This window comes from Cornus florida, unplaced genomic scaffold, assembly GCF_030987335.1.
Source record: "Cornus florida cultivar Cherokee Brave unplaced genomic scaffold, ASM3098733v1 CherokeeBrave_3.0.0_Hap2_Chr08, whole genome shotgun sequence".
NCBI classification, from domain to species: domain Eukaryota; kingdom Viridiplantae; phylum Streptophyta; class Magnoliopsida; order Cornales; family Cornaceae; genus Cornus; species Cornus florida.
In genome coordinates, this window is record NW_026775578.1 from 54,321,517 (window position 1) to 54,342,392 (window position 20,876).

Sequence of the window (20,876 nt, forward strand, 5' to 3'; positions counted from 1 at the left end):
CAGTTTTGGCATCATAAGTGAAGACGACTACTCGTTAACCGAGTAGCTCAATAATAAGCTATTCATTCATCAGCAATAGATTTACATTCAACCAAACTCAGATCCATTATTATGATCAAGCCCTCAAGAGTAAATCAAGACATGTCAGGGAATTTAAAAAATAAAAAATTCAAACAACTACATAGGCTTACTTCATGAATGTCATCCAATTCTTTAGTACATGAAAAGGAATCCACATTTGACTATACTTAATTACACTCTGGCAACCTCAAGAAATTGCCATACCATGTAACTAGCAAGCAAGGCTACTTGCCTGCAACCCAGCAGATCAAATATAAGAAAAATGTGGTCTAAAGAAAAGAAAATATATATATATATATATATATATATATATTCTAGCTCAGGAAATATTTATAATACAAATAAAGAAATGAGAAACAACCACAATAATATTTAATTAAAGGTCTTGCAAGCTTGATCTCACATTTTGATACAACAAGAGATAAAAATAGATTACTTTACCACAAAATAATAAGCAAAAAAAAAAAACTAAATTAAATTAGATTTGACCAAAAGACAATCCAAAAACGAATTAAGTCTAGTACTCATTTTCCTAAAACAGTTGGCACAATCCAAATTGTGGGTGGCATATGGTTATGTGAAGGATGCAACGGGTCCCAATGCTTCCATTCTCTATGTTAAAGATACCAATGTCGCGGCACCCAGATGCGGGATAGTATTCAATGATATTATAATCTTCTGTGTAGAATATTGAATTTGCCTGACATCCGGGCCATTTGGAAGTTGAAACACAAATGGAATGGTTATCTCCCCAAAATAGGGTGTCTCCACCCAAGTTGTTCACTTCAACCTGCATAGGCCAACCTTGCTCAAATTGCTCTAAGAGCAACTTGAAAACCTGAAATCTCTTTGTATCTAATGTAAGTCCAAGCTTCATCTCCTGCCCGAATAAATGCCAGGTTAGAACGACAACCATAGATGGCGGTAACAATATAGTCATTAGGATATGAAGTAGGGTCAACTAACAATGTAGCCTTTGCAACTTCAAGCTCAACCTCAGGAGGAACTGCATCAATCTCGTATAAGATCTCACCATCACTATCACCGCCATTTTCTTGAGGAGGTTCAAATTCTAAGCAGTTCATTATTGAAGGAAGCTCAATGGTGGCGCCAGAAAACGGATTCATTAGAGTTACGCCCAAGGATTCTTCCACAGTAAACAGCCAACCATGTAAGGAACCAGAAAGCCTCTATCTGTAAGGCACCCGTAAATGAAAATCATATAGCTTATTATGAGTGATGCTATATAGACTACGTCTTTTGTCGGTATTGTCTTTCGAAGGCACCATCAAGAATGGAACTAGTCTAAAAAAAACTTATTTTGAATGAATTTAAGTTTGTTGTCCATTGCCACACACTGCCATATTGTCTTTCGAAGGCACCATCAAGAATGGAACTAGCCTAAAATAACTTATTTTGAATGAATTTAAGTTTGTTGTCCATTGCCACACACTGCCATGGTTTGCAAACCGCACCAAATCAAACATATTCAGAAACGAAACCAACTTGTCCAGAATCATATCAGATAAGTTCTTTGGCAGGGATGCCCAATCTGACTCCATCGAACTCATCATGTTTATCTCGCTAATAGCACTGCAATGTCAATCAAAGAATCTATATAATTACAATACATTATATCTGCAATACTCAATTCGAATGGGTTTAAAATCTAATTGATTCACAAAAAAACAAAACATAAAACTTGCTGGATATAGTATGAATTAGTCATTGGTGCAATATCTCTTTCATCATACACTGAAGATAACAGATTTGCTACTAACAAAGTCTAAAAAACTATTCTAATAAAATTCATTTTCAATATTAAAATCTAATTGAGCCACTACCAAATCCAAATCCCATTAAAACTGTATATATTGTGAATATGAACAATCAAAAAATATTACATCAAGGCTGCAATATTATTTAATCTTTATATGAACATATATATTTACTAATTAGGAATTATATGAATTATATATATATAGTATGTATATAAAAGTTCCGGAATATATATATACACACACAAGTAGATCACACCAATCGCTTATAAAGGAGATATATTAGGGTTATACATCATATGAATATGAATACATGACCAAATAATAGTAAATTCAGCTAACAAAGTAGGTAAAAGTAGAATAAGAATACACACAAAGGTAAGGGAAAAGATCAACTCTTCTTTTCTATTTTCAACTCAAAATACTAGAACACCTTTTGAATAGTGAGGAAAGGACTCAGTTGTTTTTTAAGCATTAAACAGATAAAAGGACTCACTGAAATGCAAAGAAATGTTGTTGTACTAAATCACCACTTCACTGTTTGAGTTTGTAAATTTTTGAAGGATAGTTTGCAATTTGAAATTTCAGTTTAGGCCTCTGCTAAGTTGCAGGGGAGGAGGAACCTATATGGTTAAATTTTAAATGGTCACAAGTACTTTATTTTTTTCCTTCTTTTATCTAATTTACCAAAAAGTTATGAAATTAACATGACCACATAAAGCTCAAATTAGTGGATTCGGTAACTGTATTAAGCATACTGCTAATGATTATTGCCATTGGTAATTAAACGCTAACACTCATGCCAACATGCAATTGCAGAATCCAATAAATGGAGACAAGCTTATAGTCCAACAAAGATCAAAACTTATTCACCCAAATATACAATAATTGTTGCATCAAGTTTACACCAAAATAAGAATCATTTAACCAACTTCATTTAAGATTTATCACTAACAATCTATGCTTTCAAAAATCAACATCAGGAGAGAACACCTACTTTGTGAAACACAGCTGATCAGATTACTTTGTTATAAACTGACTTCACATCAATGTGTTTATGATCTGCATAATTGTGCAGAATTGTCTGCAATAAGAATCATATACAGAGGCATTTGACCAGTGCAGATAAACATACCTTGGTAACTAAAACAGACAAAAAAGAAGGGCATTACTAGACCAAATCCGAATATAGACTGCGTTAGTCCACAGGATACCTTTTGAGGTTACTCAACATGTTCTAATTTTTCTTCTATTAGATACAAAACTGGAAAATTCTGCCAAATATGTGCAACAAAACAGGATTTAGAAACCATGCCAAACCAATGGTTATGTTATGCCCTGCATTACTTATCAGCAGATCATGTCGATTGCAGGGCACTAAGCTTCCTTGGTGTATGCTTCTAACTTTTATCAAATTCTATTTACCAGGTGAAAAGGAGGTGAACTCCATGTACAAGATTCCATCCTAACAAAATGTCTATTATCCTCACCATCAGAATAACTTCTGAAAGTCCTTGGCATTATTCCAAAGCATCAAAACACGTGTCGTAAAGTCATGGATGATGAGATAAATTTTCTTCTTAGATTGATAACTCCTAAATGTTGCACTTGTTTATACTACATACATTAAATGAAATATGTCTGTATGACAGTATAAATTACAATAAACATAAAGGAAAACCAGATCAATCATTTTTTTTCCTCAATCTTTCTCTTTCAACTCTTAAAATGCAAAGAGTTCATACAAAAACCATTAACATCATCAAGCACAATTTTCATTTCATTTCATTTCAAAACAACCAGATAGAGAAATAGAAAATCATGTCCAGGAACTCAAATTTTCTTACCTTATGCCTGCAGAAAATCAGTCGGCGCAAATTGAACACATCCATTGATGAAAACTTCAATAGTTGAACCCCAATCAAACATAATTGAGCTTCAACAGCTGCTTTAGATTCCAATCCAAGCTCCCATGGCTGCTTATGCTTCATAATCGACTACATGCATTGATTAATTTTAGCCCTTAAAAGCACAGGTATGGCAAATATATTTTAAAGAGAGAGAGAGAAACAGAGTTCGGTACATGTTGATAATTGATCTCTAATACACATATTTATATATGTATAATATGTTTATATGTAGAGAGAGAAATGAAGAGTTGATATTGATTTTCCAGTTACAGGACTATGTATTTCAATGAAAATTCTATTCTTGCTATGAAGTGAGAGGAGAGAGAATGGCTCCTAGAGAGAAATAAGAGTAATTTATGAGGGAAGACAGAGTCAGATAAACATTCTAAGAGATAGATGATTGTTTGGGCTTGAATAGCTTTGTGTGTAATGAGAGAGAGATGGGAGAGAGGGGGGTGTAGTGCCGGAAAGATAAGTTTCACGGAAGAGTACTTGGGGCAAGTGGGGGAAAACTAATAAAATAGTTTGAGTGTCGGTCAGCAGCGGCTAGAGAAAAAGGCAGGAATAAAGGGGCTTCTGCAGCGGTTTAGTTAGACCGCTGCCGATTAGTCCCACTCTGTACTTCCAGCTTTCCTAAGTGAGTTAGTCAATAGTGAGTTAGCCGATTAAGGGATCTCTCGAGCCAGAAGTTCCGTTCAAACTCCTATAAACATTTGCCATCATTTCCTCATTAACTTGCAGTGAGAATATATGATGAATTTAGTGCTACGATTCTTGCCTGCAAAGAGAACAATAAATGAAAGCAAAAATCAGAATTCATTGAACAAATCAGGCTTATAGTAAATCTCTTGTGTTAAAGCAATTATCCAGGATGAAAATTCTCAGTGCAGGAATCACTCAATCTAGCAACCATCTTTCATGCACAAAAAAGTTTCTGGAAAAGAGTTACTAGCAGATCCAGGACATACGAGGGATGAGGGACTAATTTAAAGAAAGAGAAAACATGTGTAAGAAAAAAAAAAATTATGATTACCAGAGTTACAGCCTCAAAAATCACTGCACGTGTTAGGAAGGTGGAAAGTCAAGTTGTTCGGTTTTGGTCAGCACTGAAATTAAATCTAATCATCTAAACCAGCAACCCAATGCATCGGTAACAGATATTATATATAAATTTGGCAAAGCATTTTAATAAAGAATATATAAGCAATCTTCAAATGTCTTAAGGAACTACTGTAACAGCCATACATATAAAAACATATCCAGGGGAATCAGTTTTGGCATCACAAGTGAACACGATTACTCATTAATCGAGCGCTCAATAAAATGCTAAACATTGATCACCAATAGATTTACTTTCAACCAAACTCAGATTTATTATTATGATCAAGCCCTCAAGAGTAAATTCAAGACATGCCAGGGAATCAAAAAATCAGAGAACTACATCGGCTTCCTTCATAAAATGTCAATCAATTCTTTAGTAAATGAAAAGGAATCCACATTGCATCATGATAAGGAACCCACATTTGACCAAACTTAATTATAAACTGGCAACCTCAAGAAATTGCCATACCATGTAACTAGCAATCAAGCAACGCTACTTGGCGCAACCCAGCAAATCAAATACAAAAAATGTGGTCTTAATTCTTGGCCGAAGGACTATAGACAGCACAATAGATGAGACCTAGATTGCATTACAAGGACACTTTAACCATCAAGAATTATGATTCCATGTTATTTCCAACCCTCATTTTAAGGAATTTGATTCATGATGCTACTAGAGAAAAAAGACTGTAACTTTCTTCTAAGGAAAAAGACAATAAATTTCTTAAAAAGAAAAAGACAGTAACTTTCTTATAAGAAAAAATGAATTGCAGCTCAGAAATATTTATAATACCCTAAATATTGAGAGAAACGCACAATAATATTTAATTATACGTCTTACAAAATTTATCTCACATTTGCTACAGCAAGAGATAAAAATAGATTTTTTCCACCACATTAAAATGATAAGCAAAAAAGATTAAACAAATTAGATTGACCAAAAGACATGTGAGACAAATTAAGTCTACACTAAATTTCCCAACACAGTTGGGACAATCCAAATTGAGGGCGGCATATGGTTATGTGAACAATCAAGGATGTAATGCATCCCAAAGCTTCCATTCACTACGTTGAAGATACCCATGCCGCGACGCCCAGATGGGGGATAGAATAAAACGTCAATAGGATCATCAATATAGTATATGGAATTCAGTTGGCATCCGGGCCATTTGGAAGCTGAAACACAAATAGAATGGTTATCTCCCAAAAACAGGGTTTCTCCACCCCAATTCTTCACTTCCAACCAGCATATGCGAACCCTCCTCAAATTGCTCTAAGAGCAACTTGAAATTCTTAAACCCTAAAGTTGCATGCTATGAATCGTCTCCAAGTTTTAAAAACCTTTGTACAAGAAGGATTTACCAGTAGATGATTCAACAAGATACTTCTGTTCAGAATACGAAATAGTCTGCGTTGCAATCACCTCCACTTGCGGAGCCTTACTCTCCCCAGCCCTTCTATTAGCATCAATCATTAGGATTCTATTCCTAATATCAACTGCAAAAATCCGGCATTTATAATATATGACATCAAAGATGGGCTTAAATCTCTCTTTATCTTTGCAAGTCCAAGCTTCATCTCCTGCCCGAATAAATGCCAGGTTACAACAATCACCATAAATGGCGGTAACAATATAGTCATTAGGAGACGAAGCAAAGTCTGACAATATAGCCTTTACAACTTCAAACTCAGCCTCAACACCATCGTTGCCATTCTGATGATTTCTGAGAGGTCCATAATTGGAAGAAGCTCAATGGTAGCGCCAGAGAACGGATTCATTAGAGTTACGCCCAAGGATTCTTCCACCGTAAACTGTCAACCATGTGAGGAACCAAAAACCCGCTTTTTGTAAGGTACCTATAACTAAAAATCATATAGCTTACTATGAGTGAAGCTGCATAGACTACTCCTACTATTATCTTTCGAAGGCTTTGTTATCCATTGCCACAGACTGCCACGATTTGCAAGCCGCACCAAATCAAACATATTCAAAAAGCAAAACCAAATTGTCCAAAATCATATAGCGATGCCCAATCTGAATCCTCCATTGTCATATCCAGTAAGTTCTTTGGCAGGGATTGTGAGCTCTTATACAAGATTGGTGCGATATTGGTGTGCAATACCTCTTTCATCATACACTGAAGATTACAGAAATGCTACTAAAATATTTGACAAAACTATTCTAATAAAATTAATTTTCAATATTAAAATCTAATTGAGCCACTACCAAATCCAATTCCCATGAAAAAAACTATATATATTGTGAATATGAACAATCAAAACAAGTTAGGCTGCAATAATCTTAATCTTTATATGAATATATAAAGTATGCATATATAACTTCAGGAATATTAATACATAATAGTAAATTCAGCTAAGAATAAGAATATAGGGTTAGTCTATGGAAAACCAACCTATTCCTCTGTTGTACTTGCCAAGTACAGAAATCACTCCGAAGACTCATTAGGATATCTTGCAGCTCCACATCGGCACCTCCCCTTTGCTAACGCCGACGGCTTTCCCGCAGTCACCGTCTCACAGCCGCCGTGCTGCAACAATCCCCACCCAACAGATGGAAGAAGCGTCTGGAACAAGCGACAATGAGCACAGCATCGGAGATGAAGACGCGCTGTCTGTAAGTTCACAGAGGTGGCGGTAGAGGCGACAGCAAGTTCATAGCGGTGATGAGGTCGGGACGGTGAGAGAGAATGTGATTGAGGACGCGGCGGTGGTGAAATTGAGAGAAAAGGCGGGTGGACTGGCGGCATCGCGCAGAGAGAGAGGAGGGCGAAACGAAAGTGGGTTAGGGTTTTTTTTTACAAAATTACATTAACGAGGACGACGACTTCCTCTAGCATCAGCGGCGAAGTGGCAATGAGGACGTCGACCACCTCTAGCACCAGCGGCGATGAGGACCACGACCACCTTGTTCTCAAATCCATCCCTCGCCGCACTGACGATGACATCTTCAAGGACTCTGTATCATCTTCCCTGACTCATTCTTCACTGTCTCGCTCGTACCTTCCCCGCCCACGATTCCCATCACATCCCGTAAGAGGTTTTTGTCTTAGGGTTTGGTTTGTGGCGGTTGTGTGGCTTATAGAGAACCAGAACGGCGAAGTCAGTCTCGAATTTTAAGGTTTTAGTTTGGGATACAGTGCTGACATGGGTTCATCACGTGCCTAATTGGCAGGAGATATCGTGGCAACTTTACCCCTGAATAATTTTTGCACTTTTAAAAGGGTTAATTCCACCAGCCCCTAAACTATGAGCTATGCTAATATTTCATACATACTCCCTCTACGTTTTATAATTTTATTTACCTCTCTTGAGGTTTTGATTTATATAGGAAATTATCCCTGCCATTAAACAAGTGACGGTGTCAGCATGAACAAATCTGTACAAGATCAATTCTGCCCATTCAATACTTAAAATGACATTTTTAACCTCATTTATCAATGCAAATTTATAAAATTACCCTTAACTTATAAACTCAAAAAGTTTAATCCACGGTGTCCTCATATCATCGAACCTAGAGCACCATTCATCGATTGCTTCAACTTTGTAAGTCGCCAGAATTGAGCCCACAATATTAATCCAGGCACCAAAAGATGGTGACCAAACAAGTCGTTGCTCGCCAGACTAAAAAAGGAGGAATCCTTAGTTCGATCCAAACGCCGTCGAATCTACCGTGTGATCTAAAATCCCCTTCTTTGCTGAAAATCTTCTCTGTATCTTTCTGAACTGAAATCCCCTTCTCGTTGTAGAACCCTCCTTCTCTCAACTAGAAATCTCTCTAGTTGGAATATTGTTTTTGGAAATCTCTGTAGTTGGAATTTTGTTTTTGGAAATCTCTCTATGTTTCTAATAATCTCGCCATTAACCCTCTAATATTCGTCGTCGGTTCAAGATGGTTATAGATAAAAAGAAGAAAACACGTACAAATGATTAATTTTGTTCTATTGAATTGTTTTATCAAAACAAAAGCAAAGACCAACACATCCGTTCAATGTTAGGATGCGTTTATCGCTAGATTTTCATCCTAATTTTTTTTTTCCCCTGATTTGATTTGGAAACAAAAAAGAAAAATCACAATGAATGGAGTCAGGTTTCCGGCGAGATCAAGTGAGTTCCGGGGGAGGAATTGTCAGCAGTGAGTTGATCATTTATGAACCTTGAGTTCGACGGAGATGGAATTTTCCGGCAAGGTTATGACTTAAATTGTTGAAGGGTGACGACAGTCACGTGCCGCCATCGGGTCTGATCTTCTTATTGCCGATAAAACCTCTTCACATGATTCAAATTTTGGGTTGAATACTTAGATACCTCCTTCGACTTCATCAATCTTCATTCCGCTCTCCCAAACAGACCCTGCAACTACACTATTTTTTTTTCACAATTGGATCTTGGGTCTGCTAGTGGTGTTGTTTGCAAAGGGTGATTGTGGATGGTGGTTAGTGTCAGCAGTGTTGGTGGTAGGTCGAGGTGGAGAAATGGCAAAATCGGTTTTTTAACTCGCTAGAGATCGCTTCACCAAGTTCAGTCTGGCAATCCTAACTCTGGTGAAGTTTAGTTCAATCCGGCGAAGCTCGCAATGGAGTAAGGACTGAAGGTTGAACGGCGATGTGTCCTTGCAATTGAATGGAAGGAAGTAAGGAGAACGGCTCGGCTGTGATAAGAACCATATTTTCCAGTGGTTGTTGTGCATTCCATCGGTGGCATAGTTTCTTAGTCGCTGGCAATAATGAGAAAGAAAGAAAGAAAAAAAATAAAATAAAATAAAAATATATATATATATATATAGTGTGTGTGTGTGTGTGTATAAATATGTGTGTGAGAGTAGAGAGAGAAATTTAATGGTGTTAAGAGGGTGTTAAAGTCTTTTCTTTTTAGTTATAAATTTTTATATATAATTAAAGGGTAAAATAGTAAAATTACACTTTTCCATTAGTAAATTAGACGGTGATTACTGTAATATCTCTAATTTTCAAAAGGATATAATTGAAATTTAATTATTTATTTCAAGTGCATTTTTAATTGATTATGTGGCTATGAGTTTATTTGATTAATTGTTTATTTGAAATATGTGATTTAATTGTGTGTTTTAATTGATTGATAGTGTGGGAATTGTTTGTTTAATTGTGTGAAATTTCTTGTAAATTATTTGTTACTTTTAAATGATTAATTGATTTATTTAATATTAATTTTATTTTAAAAATGATTTGAATTTGGATAGTAGTAATGGATTACCCAATGGGTCACATGAACTACTTGGATAGGAGATTAGATGGGTATGGATAATTACCCATGGATGGTTGTGTATGTGTATATATATATATGGGTATATATATATAAGGATAGTTTAATTATTATTATTAGTATTTATTTATTACTAATAGTAAAATTATAATAATTAGTGATATATATATATATATATATAGTTATAATAATATATTATATATGTATATATAGTCACGTTTTATCAGACTTAGTATATGTATGTATATTTATATTTATATTTTATTTTTCTTTTTCCATTTATTGTATTAATATTGGGGTATAATTAGAATTAGGGTTTTAGTGTATAACATATATGTATATGTATATACCTTATGTCTGCCAAGGGTTTAGAACCCTATTCACGTACTATTGGAGGAAGATAAGGTTTGAGAGAAAACAGAGAGTTTTTAATAGAGAAAAAATTAGGGTTTTGGCCAAAGACTTAAGGCCAGAACAAGGAGGAAGATTGAGGGTTGTTCGGGGGTTAGAACCAGAGCAGTAAGAGGCGTCGATGGCGGCCAAACATCGTCAGAAAAGCTAGGAAGAAGAGGTTAATGTTTCAATCCGAAACCTAGAGGCAAGTTCTTCTTCTACTCTTTTTCTTAGATTTCGTGTTCTATACATGCCTAGGTTAATTCCAGGATTAATCAGATAATAAATTAACCATGTATGCATGTTTAATCGGAATAAAAACATAATTTATGTGTTTATATTCATACTTGCTTGATTTTGAAATTCCTTGCTTGAATCTTGTTTTAATTAGTGTAAAAGATGCATAAGAACTTTATAAAATCAATTGGGATCATCTGGAACTTAAAACAAAATGTTAGGAACCTTAAGGAAGATGGTCGGAATGATCAGAGGACACCGGAGATGAAGAAGAAGGAGAGTAGAAGGAATGGAAGCGGCTCCATTCGAATGGAGACGACTCCATTCAAATGGAAAAGTGGAGGTGGCTCCTTTTGGATAGAGCATGCTCTCTTGCTGGAACACTGCAGAAAGTGTATTTATGGTTCTGTTTTGGATTTTTGGGATTTTCTATGGTTGCTTAGACTGTAATAAGGGTTTTAAATGACTACGAAGTACATGCTAAAAACCCACAATGTATAATCTATATTAATGTGCTAAGGATTTGAACAATATAAAATTTTAATTAAATTTGCATGTTGTTGGTGGATGTTTTAATTACTGAAAATTATTCTAGCAATTTAAATGGATGTTGCATGATTTTAATCATGTGTTAGCAGTCTAATATGCTCAGTTAATTATCTGATTTTAATTATACTTATCTCTGAATTAATTGATGTGTTGTTTTATTTCTTCATCAATTATTGGATGGAATGGATGATTTAATTGCTTAAAAATAACTTCACAATTAATATGGATGTTATATAATTTTAATCTTGTGTTGATTGCATAATATGATTCTTTATATCTAATTATTATTATGCTTATTCCCGGTTTATTGATGTATTGTTTTATTTCTTTCATCAATAATTGGATTGTATGGATGTAATGCACCGGTATGGGATGGTGGCATTCTAGGGACGGATTAACTTATCAGTTAAGTCCTACCTATTTTTGTAAATGGATAGATTAACCAAAAGAATGTTAAGTCCTACCTATATTCAAGTCAGGTCAGCTAAATAAGTTGAATGGTTTATAGAGGATTACTTATAGAGGATTAATTTTAGAGGATTACTTTTTACTGGATAGGATGGTTACTGGATTATATATATATATAAATATGATGCCATGATATAAGCTTGAGTCTCAGGATCATGGTTAGGGTACGTATATTGCCTAGGATGGATAACTGGATATAGTAAACATCTGGGTGCCCTGGTAGGTCTAGGTACTCCTGCCCACTTTATGTGCGATTTGCATATTGCCTTCTATTCAGGTTGAGACAGACATATAATCTAGTGAGCGTCCTATAGTGATTGTTGGATTGACTAGGATGTATATGTGTATTGAATCTCTGCTTGGACCGTAGTAGATTAGAACTTGTTTGTGTGCCTGACCCACCATTATTTTTCAGGTATTTGTCAGGACTAGGGATTGTTCGTGCTGAGTAGGGATTATCTATTTCATTTTTCCGGATTGTCTACATAGGAGTTTCCTTTATGATTCAGTATCTAGTAGTAGACAGTTGTTTAGTATTGATTTTTGTTTTGAGATTTTCTAAGGGTCCACACGGTATGGATTCTCAAGTTGTATTATTGGAGGATTAATTGTATCAGAATAATTTATTATTTAATAGAATTTTATTCTGAGGTTTCAATTAAAGGATTATCATTTTAGTTTTCTTTCAAAAAAAATTTATTCTTATTTATCTATTTTGTACTCTGTGTTCGATTATTATCGATTTATTTTTGATATTATCGGGTATTCGGGTTTGGGTCTGGCCAACCCGCATCTGGAAATCCGGGGGTATCACAATTACTGACAGGGGGAATAGGTGAAATTTTGAAACGTAGAGGGGGTGTGTGTGGAATATTAGCATAGTTCAGGGGGTGTATGTGGAATTAATCATTTTAAAAATATAGTTCTGGCATGTGTTCATCACATGCCTAATTGGCCAGAGAAATCAAGCGTAACTTCATTGGTGGGTAATTTTTGCAATTTTAAAAATATAATGCTGGCATATGTTCATCACGTGCCTAATTGGCTAGATAAATTAAACGGAACTTTATCGGTGGGTAATTTTTGCAAAAAATTTGATAGTTCAAAGAGTTAAGAGTAAAAATATAGTTTAAGAAGATTTTTTTTAAGAAGATAGAATAAAATTTAGGAGTTTTTTGCACTTTACCCTAATACATTGATCAACTCAAATAAAAACTTTAATTCAAGGACAACAAAAACATAGTAGACAGTACATAAAAAAATATATATAATTAATTGGTGTGGACATTTCCATCACCAATCAGAAAGTCTATCTTTTCATCACGGCCCTCAAAAAAATCTGATATATCCAGATTTGTGATGTTAACTGGCTCATTATGATCAATGAAATTCATTTCCAAATTTGTGATGTCATCTGGCTCATCATGATCAAGGAAATTCATTTCCTTTTGTTTCCTTTTTTCTTTCATTGAGGCTTGGTAAAGTTCAGCCAGATGTTTAGGTGTACGACAAATACTTTGCCTTTGCCAATGCCCTGTCATGCCACATCGGTAACAAGTATTATCACGAGCCTTGGAAGGTTGAGCCACATCCTTCCCTTTTACTTGTCTCATTTCATTATAATCTCGCTTTTGAGGATATGGTGTGGATCTCTGATTGCGAGAATGTGAGGATTAATATCCTTCACGGTAATAAGAATGATTTCTACCACGACCATATTCATTATTGTGGTAGTTATTTTTGCCACGACCATATTCATTTCTACCACCACGACCACGTCCACGTCCGCGTCCACGACCACGGGATGAGGCAACATATGTTTCTGGGATCGGTGTCGATCCAGTTGGACGGGACTGGTGGTTTCTCAATAACAGTTCATTTTTTTGCTCTGCCACAAGCAAACATGATATCAACTCTAAATATTTTGTAAATCTACGCTCTCGATATTATTGTTGCAAGAGTACATTCGAGGCTTGAAATGTGGTGAATGTTTTTTCTAGCAAAAGTTCATCAGTAACAGTATCACCATATAATTTCAATGTAGAGCTGATTTTGAATAGGGCAGAGTTATATTCAGCCACAGTTTTAAAATCTTGCAACCTCAGTTGCAGCCAATCAGCCCTGGCCTTTGGGAGGATAACTGTTTTTTTATGATCATATCTGTCTTTCAAATTGTTCCACAAACAAAGTGGATCTCTTTTAGTGAGGTATTCATTTTTCAGTTCCTCACTAATATGGCGCCGGAGAAAAATCATGGCCTTTGTTTTATCTTGCAATGATGCATCATTATTTTCTTTAATTGTGTCTCCAAGGCCCATGGCATCCAAATGGATCTGAGCATCCAAAATCCATGATAAATAAGGCCACGAATTCCAGCTTTGTCAGATTTGACATTTTCAGAATAACTAGATATGACAACAATATAAAAATATAATTTAGCATATAAATAAAATGGAATTAAAATGAAATAATAACATAATATAAATTATTTAAACAACAATAATGGTCAATCCAGTCATTATAAATAAATTATTAAACAATAAAGGCGGTAAAATCAGCCATAAAATATTAAATAATAAAGGTGGTAGAACATATATCATTTAAGTGAACAAATTTATTTTATGAATAATAATCCATAATTAACACTTCCTTACCCTTTGGAGTCAGTAATATTATTTTATCCGATAAAGCAAACCAACCCAACAATCTATCAAAACTAATATCACAAAATAGATATATAGTTGGGATAGAAAGAGGGAGAGAAAGCTTTCTTCTTCAAAACTCAGATGGATAGCTCGTGCTGATAACGTGTAATAAATGTGTGTGTGTGTGTGTGTGTGTGTGTGTGTGTGTGTGTGTATAGTATATTGTGTATTATAACTTGCACAGAGAGATCGATAGAGAGAGAACGAAAGAAAGACAGAGAGAAAATGAGACTTCAGATTGTCCTTTAAATTATACATGCACAATGCCTTTTATAAGCTTCAAGAATGGCTTCTTCTGTACGCCTCCAAAGCAATCTTTCTTTGTAAGCCTTAAAATTATGATTACATGTATGACTTAATAAAGTTGTGGACCCCACACAAGTGTATATCTATATAACACATGGTCATTAAACGCCCGCTAATCCCTTCTATTCGTTGCCAATTGCTAAAAGTCAAAACTGTAGCTTAAAAATAAGTTTTTATGTTTTAGATTCATATATACTGTTTAAATTTAATAGTGACAAGTAACAGCTTCATATGTTTCTTTTTTTTTTTTATATATATATATATATTCATTTTACAATTAGCACCATTTTTATTTCTAAGTTCGGTTAAATACCTGTGGTTTAAAATAAAGAAATAAAGAGAAAGAAAATGAAAAATGAAATAAAAAAATGAGATAAAAGAAAACAAAACTAAAAATTGAAAAATAAAAAAAGAAATTCTATTTTTTAGAAAGTAAAAAAGTATTACTAATTTAATTTTTATTTATTTTTATCTTTTTGGTAGTAAAATGGGTCTAAAAATAAAGAACTTTGTTTGTAAATTTCATAATTACAAGAAATATCATAAGAAAATGATCCGTAGTAATGTCCCACCCAAACTCGCATCACCCTCGTTGTTGCTCGAGTCACCAGATCAAGGACTGAGTCTGGCTTTGATACCAACGGTAACGGCTGAGCGCTTTTTCATTTACCCAAAAATTCAAACTGTTGGATAGTGTTACATACCCAACCACTTTTTCATTCGAATCCGACATGGGACAAATAATTCTTGTTACACATATCTTCTATTGAATTTACATTTCCATTCTAGCCCAACAAAGACTCTTTATAGCCATTAACTCAACTAACAAATAAGAAAATATAAATTGGACTCTCACCGGGATACTCTATAAATAAGAGCATCTCCAACCCAATGCTATTTGGGCTGATATTTGTAAAATATAGTAGATGGGCTTCAAATGGGATCTCCAATGGGCTGTTATTTAGCTTGCTAAATTTTAACTTTGCCAATTCTAACACAAGAAATGGCACTTGCTATTTCTGATATTTCGTTCCTATTAGGGCAACAGAGAGAGAGAGAGAGAGAGAAGAGAACAGCGGCATCCTGATCATTTTGTTTCGTCCTCAGCCCTACCCTCCTCTCTCCCTCTTTCCCTCTCCTACACCACACACTCTCTCCTCAAACCATAGACAACTCGTCTACACCATAGCCACTCTTCCGTCGCTTTGAAACTGTAGAAGGAAGCTATTTCTAGGGTTTGTTGAAAGCTGATCGCGTTCGTTTGCAGATTGTTTTCTCCATTACAAATTTGATAACTGTAAGTCTTGCGCCTTTATGATTTTTTTGTTGAATGGAAAGCCCCATGTTAAGAGAGTGAAAAAAATGAAATTCCAAGATCTCAGAAGATCGCCTTTGAATTTTCTCGTCTCAGGTTTCTCATTTTCTTTTTCTCAGTTCCCAATCAAAACAAAACTCAATTTTTACATATATATTTATATATGCACTTCATTTGTGTGTGTCTCATAATCATCTTTAATTTCTCATTTATATACCAAATGATTTTTTTCTTTCACTTTCCTAAGTTTTTTCCGACGACGGTTGCAATGCTGCAGTCGGCCTCCACTGGGACGAATGATCATCCCATATTCGATTTTTATTTATTTATTTATTTTTCCTTTAATTTTTGTTCCCAAGGCTTAATTTTGAGAATTTTGAAAAATTTATTCAATTGTTTATTGTTATCATTTTGGGATTAATTGAGATGCTAACCCAATTGGGAATTTAGCAAAATTTATTCAATTATTTACTGTTCAGTTGTATATTTCCCCAGAGGTTATGGACTGGGGTTTTTGAAGTGTTTAGCCGAAATTGGAATCTTTGTTAAGCAATTCAACCAGGAATATATTAGGTTCTTGTTAGATTTGTTGTTTATACTCGTTTTATGTATTTTGTCCAATGAATTTCAATTTCATTCTAAAATCCGGCATGGGTTTTGTATTTGTGATCCAGATTTCTCTCTCTGTGCATATGTTTTGTGTTGATTTGATTTCCATGTGTGTGTACGTGTATTTTGCAGTCTTCAATTCAATTTCAGTGTTGATTGGCTTTCTTTTTTTCCCATCAAATAAATGGAACTATTTCAAAATTCATTTTTCTCATCTTTTTTTACATATACACTTTCCCAATTCAGTGTTGTTGCTGTTGTTGAAATAATTTCATAATTTGAGATTAAAAATAAATAAAAAAATGTGTTTGATGATATTAGAGCGTCGTGTTGATGTTCCGTGTGAAGAAGAGGTGGGATATATAAGTCTGTTTGCAGCAAGCCCCCATGTTACTTAAATATAGGTTCTACTTGGTAATGTAGTGTTGGGATGTAATGTCCTGTTGTAATGATGTTTTTGCCCCAAAACCATCTTTCTAGTGTAAATTTTAATCTCTAAATTAAAGCAAAATTTTTTATAGCAATGTTTAAGTGACAAGTTCATCACAAATAATTAGTCACAGGATAGGGGGCTATATAATCAGGGATTGATAGTTTGATATATTGCAAAGTTATCTCTACCTTTTTAGGCCACCTTCCAATTGTACAACTCTAGTATTAGATTCAATATTTCCATGGTTCGTGTTAGAAGTGTTTATTAAATATAGGTTCTACTTGGTAATGTAGTTGTGGGAATGGTAGTTGAAAAAGAATAGTGGTTGTGTCAAAAAATAGCATTTTCCATGAAATGCACCATTGGAGCAAAATTGCTAAAATGTAACATTTTGACACTATAGCATATGTCAAAATATAGATTTGGCATGTGAAAATGACTTTTAGCATTGGAGAATCTCTAGAGCATCTTCAACCCAATGCTATTTGGGCTGTTATTTATAAAATATAGCAGATGGGCTTCAAATGTGTAATACCCCTAATTTTAAAAGGATATTTCTGGTATTTACATTTTTGGATTTAATTGTTTTTTTTTATTTGATTAATTGTTTACTTGTTTATTGTGGTGATTAAATGGTATGTATTTTGGTTAATTATTTATTTGTTAATTTTTGCTTAATTGTTAATTATTTATTTGTTTTAATTATTTGATTAATTGTTAATTATTAATTAATTGTTAATGGTTGTTTTTTATTTATTTATTTAATTCATTGTTATTATATTTCTGGTACTTATAAACTTACGTAAGTTCTTATTACCGACACTATTTTAAACCTAGGTTGTTCAATGGGCTGAGTTGTATATGGATTAGGGTTTAATGTTAGGTCTATAAATATGTATGTTATGATGGCTTAGGGTTTAAAACAACACAAAACAAAACGTAGATTTTATGTACGAACAGAGTCATACAGAGAGTTGTGAGGGCAGAGAAACAGAGAAGGAGTTTGAGTAATTTACAGAGAGGCTTAAGGTGGAAGGAGTGGAGTGCTTTTGGGTTGAACTAAGAGCACCGGAGAAGTGGAACGATAGTCTAGGACGTTGTCAGAAACTTTAGAGACGGTGGATTACAGTTTCAAAATCAGAAACTACAGGCAAGTCTCTGTTCTATTCTTTCCCGTTAATTCGTGTTCTGTGCATGCCTAGTTAGACTCCAGGGATTTATTTAAAGACTAAAATGGATTAAACGAATATTATATCAAGTCTTGTATGCATGTATGAATTATATTAATCTCATTGACATAAGAAATTTGTGTAATCGTTGATGTTTCTGTTATTGGTTTCTTCTTGGTTTTTATGTTTAAATTTTGATTAAGTTGAGATCATGATTATGTACTGATGATTAGTCATTAATCTGGGGCTGAGATTAAACTCTGAATCAAGTAGTAAAAACAGTATTCAAATTTCACCGAAGAAATCTGTTTTGAATCGAATAAGTTTAGAACTGAGAATTCTGTAATTGTTTGCTTCAAAAAGGGTTGTGTTCTATACAGGTTAGGATTGGTTAACAATGGGTTAAGACTACCCTAGAACTAAGATTGAACCCTAGAACAACCATTAAGAACATTACAGAGGTCTGGAAAACACCGGAGACGAAGAAGAAGACCCTAGAACTAACTGAGGCCCCTTAGTTAGCAATTGAGGACCTCGGTTAGCAACTGAGCCCCCTCGGTTAGCAACTGAGTCCCCTCGGTTAGCAATTCAGCCCCCTCAGTTAGCAACTGAGGCTGCTCAATTGTAACTTAGCTTGCTCAGTTGGGGTTTTGGTTTTTAATGCCCAGATTTGTTTTAAAACCTATTTTAATTAAATCTAATGGGTTAAATGGACTAGGGAAGGTTCTAGAGTGTATAATACATCTTTTAGGCCTAAGGAATTGGACAAAATGGATTTAAAAATAATTTCTATAAATTATTTAAAGGATGAATCAGTATAAAAGCATACAACTTAGCATGTTGATAATGGATGGAAAGAACCAAATTACTTAGTTAAAATTTGGGCAACATAATGAATTGTAATAAGATTATAAATCTTATATTGGATGCATGATAGATCATTTTATGTTTAAAGTTTGAACTATGCATGCTCTGGATGTTAATTGTTGGAATATCAAATTCTCTAGTGCAATTACATGAATTAATGCTGGGATTTATATTGCTGAAATTTTAAATACTTTTCTACAATGGTATGGATAATGGTTTAGATTGTAAATTACTAACTTATTATGCATGTGTTGTAATTTACAAGGATATGGAGGATTGTATGCACCGGTATGGGACGGTAACATACTAGGGATGGTTTAGCTCAAAACGCTTAAACCTAACTTATCGGATTAAAGGAATGGATTGAAAAATATTGAATCCTAATTGTGACTAAGTCAGATCAACTGCAACTAAGTTGAATGGCTTCCTGGATTAATGGATGGTAGTTAAGTCATATCAACTGAATAAGAATGTGCTAAGAAGGTGTGAGTGTGCAATGTGGCCAAGTTTTACATTTAGAAATTGTCACTACTACCTTTCACTAAAAATATAGTTAGGGCAAGTAGGGATCATCCCAAGGGATTGGTGTCGTATTTATTGTGAAATCAAGATTAGGGTTAGTAGGTCGAATGATTAAACAAGAGGTGGGTTGGTTGGATTAAACTAGAGACCAATTTAACTAAAGTAAAAACAATAGAATGCAATAAAGAGTAAATAAGAGAGAGAAAAATCTTGGGGTTTAGAGATCACCACTAAGTTTATCTTTTCTACACCCTTAACAAATGATTAATGAGGGAAACATATGTTGCAACATTGGTGTATGTGTGTTTGATCGATTCAATTAGCAAAGATGACCAATTAAGTATATATTGTCTAAGCAACAAGTGAAAAGCACAATATATCAAAGTAAGCCATTAATCCTTTCATTAAACTCACAATCCAAACTCATCACAAGGTTAGAAACATATGCTACTTGCATTCAAAAGCATGGAACATCAAACAACAAGTATGGATTGTCCTCCCATCTAACAAATATGCTACAACTACACTACAATTAAGCTACTAGCATGAAATTAAACAAATTAAGCTAAGGAAAATGCACAATCCATAAAGGAGTAAGTATGAACCATCAAGCAAATGACAAGAGCATTCCATTAAGCACTTATGTTTTGACAATCTCTAGATCTATAACATCAATACACATAGACATACATCAATAACACAAAATCTAGAGATAAGCACATGAACATCTACTCTAGCATACATAGACATATGAATAGAATGAAATGATCAATTGGAAGCATTAAACCATATAAATCATTAAATAAACAAGATCTATATATATATATATATAAATGTCAAACCATGTATTACAACACAAATCCTTCAATAATACACAAATCAAGATGTAGAAAACATGCTTAGGGCTAACTTTAGCCCCAAGAGGATGTCTAGCCACTCATAGATGTGCTCCTCCAACCCTCAAGGGTAAGCTCCATGGAAGAAATTTGCTCCTTGGTTGATGAAGAACATCCAATGGTGTCTCTAGCCTCCTCTCCTCCTTTTGCTTCCTCACTAAGAATTCTCTAAAAAAAATCATCTCTAGATGAATGCTACAAGGTATGATATGATATATGTAAAAAGTAATCTTTATCCTTATATAGGTAGGTCAAATGACACCCAAAATGAGCTGGGG

General features: G+C 34.3%; 1 protein-coding gene across 1 annotated transcript; it reads right to left on the bottom strand.

The window, feature by feature from the left end:
• Window positions 1–13,449: 13,449 nt before the first annotated feature.
• On the bottom strand, window positions 13,450–14,094 carry LOC132270284 (uncharacterized). The gene is made up of 2 exons (XM_059771471.1): window positions 13,803–14,094; window positions 13,450–13,664 (listed from the first exon to the last, which is right to left on the bottom strand). Exons 1-2 carry the CDS (start codon window positions 14,092–14,094, stop codon window positions 13,450–13,452), a joined length of 507 nt encoding a protein of 168 aa, XP_059627454.1.
• Window positions 14,095–20,876: the final 6,782 nt, after the last annotated feature.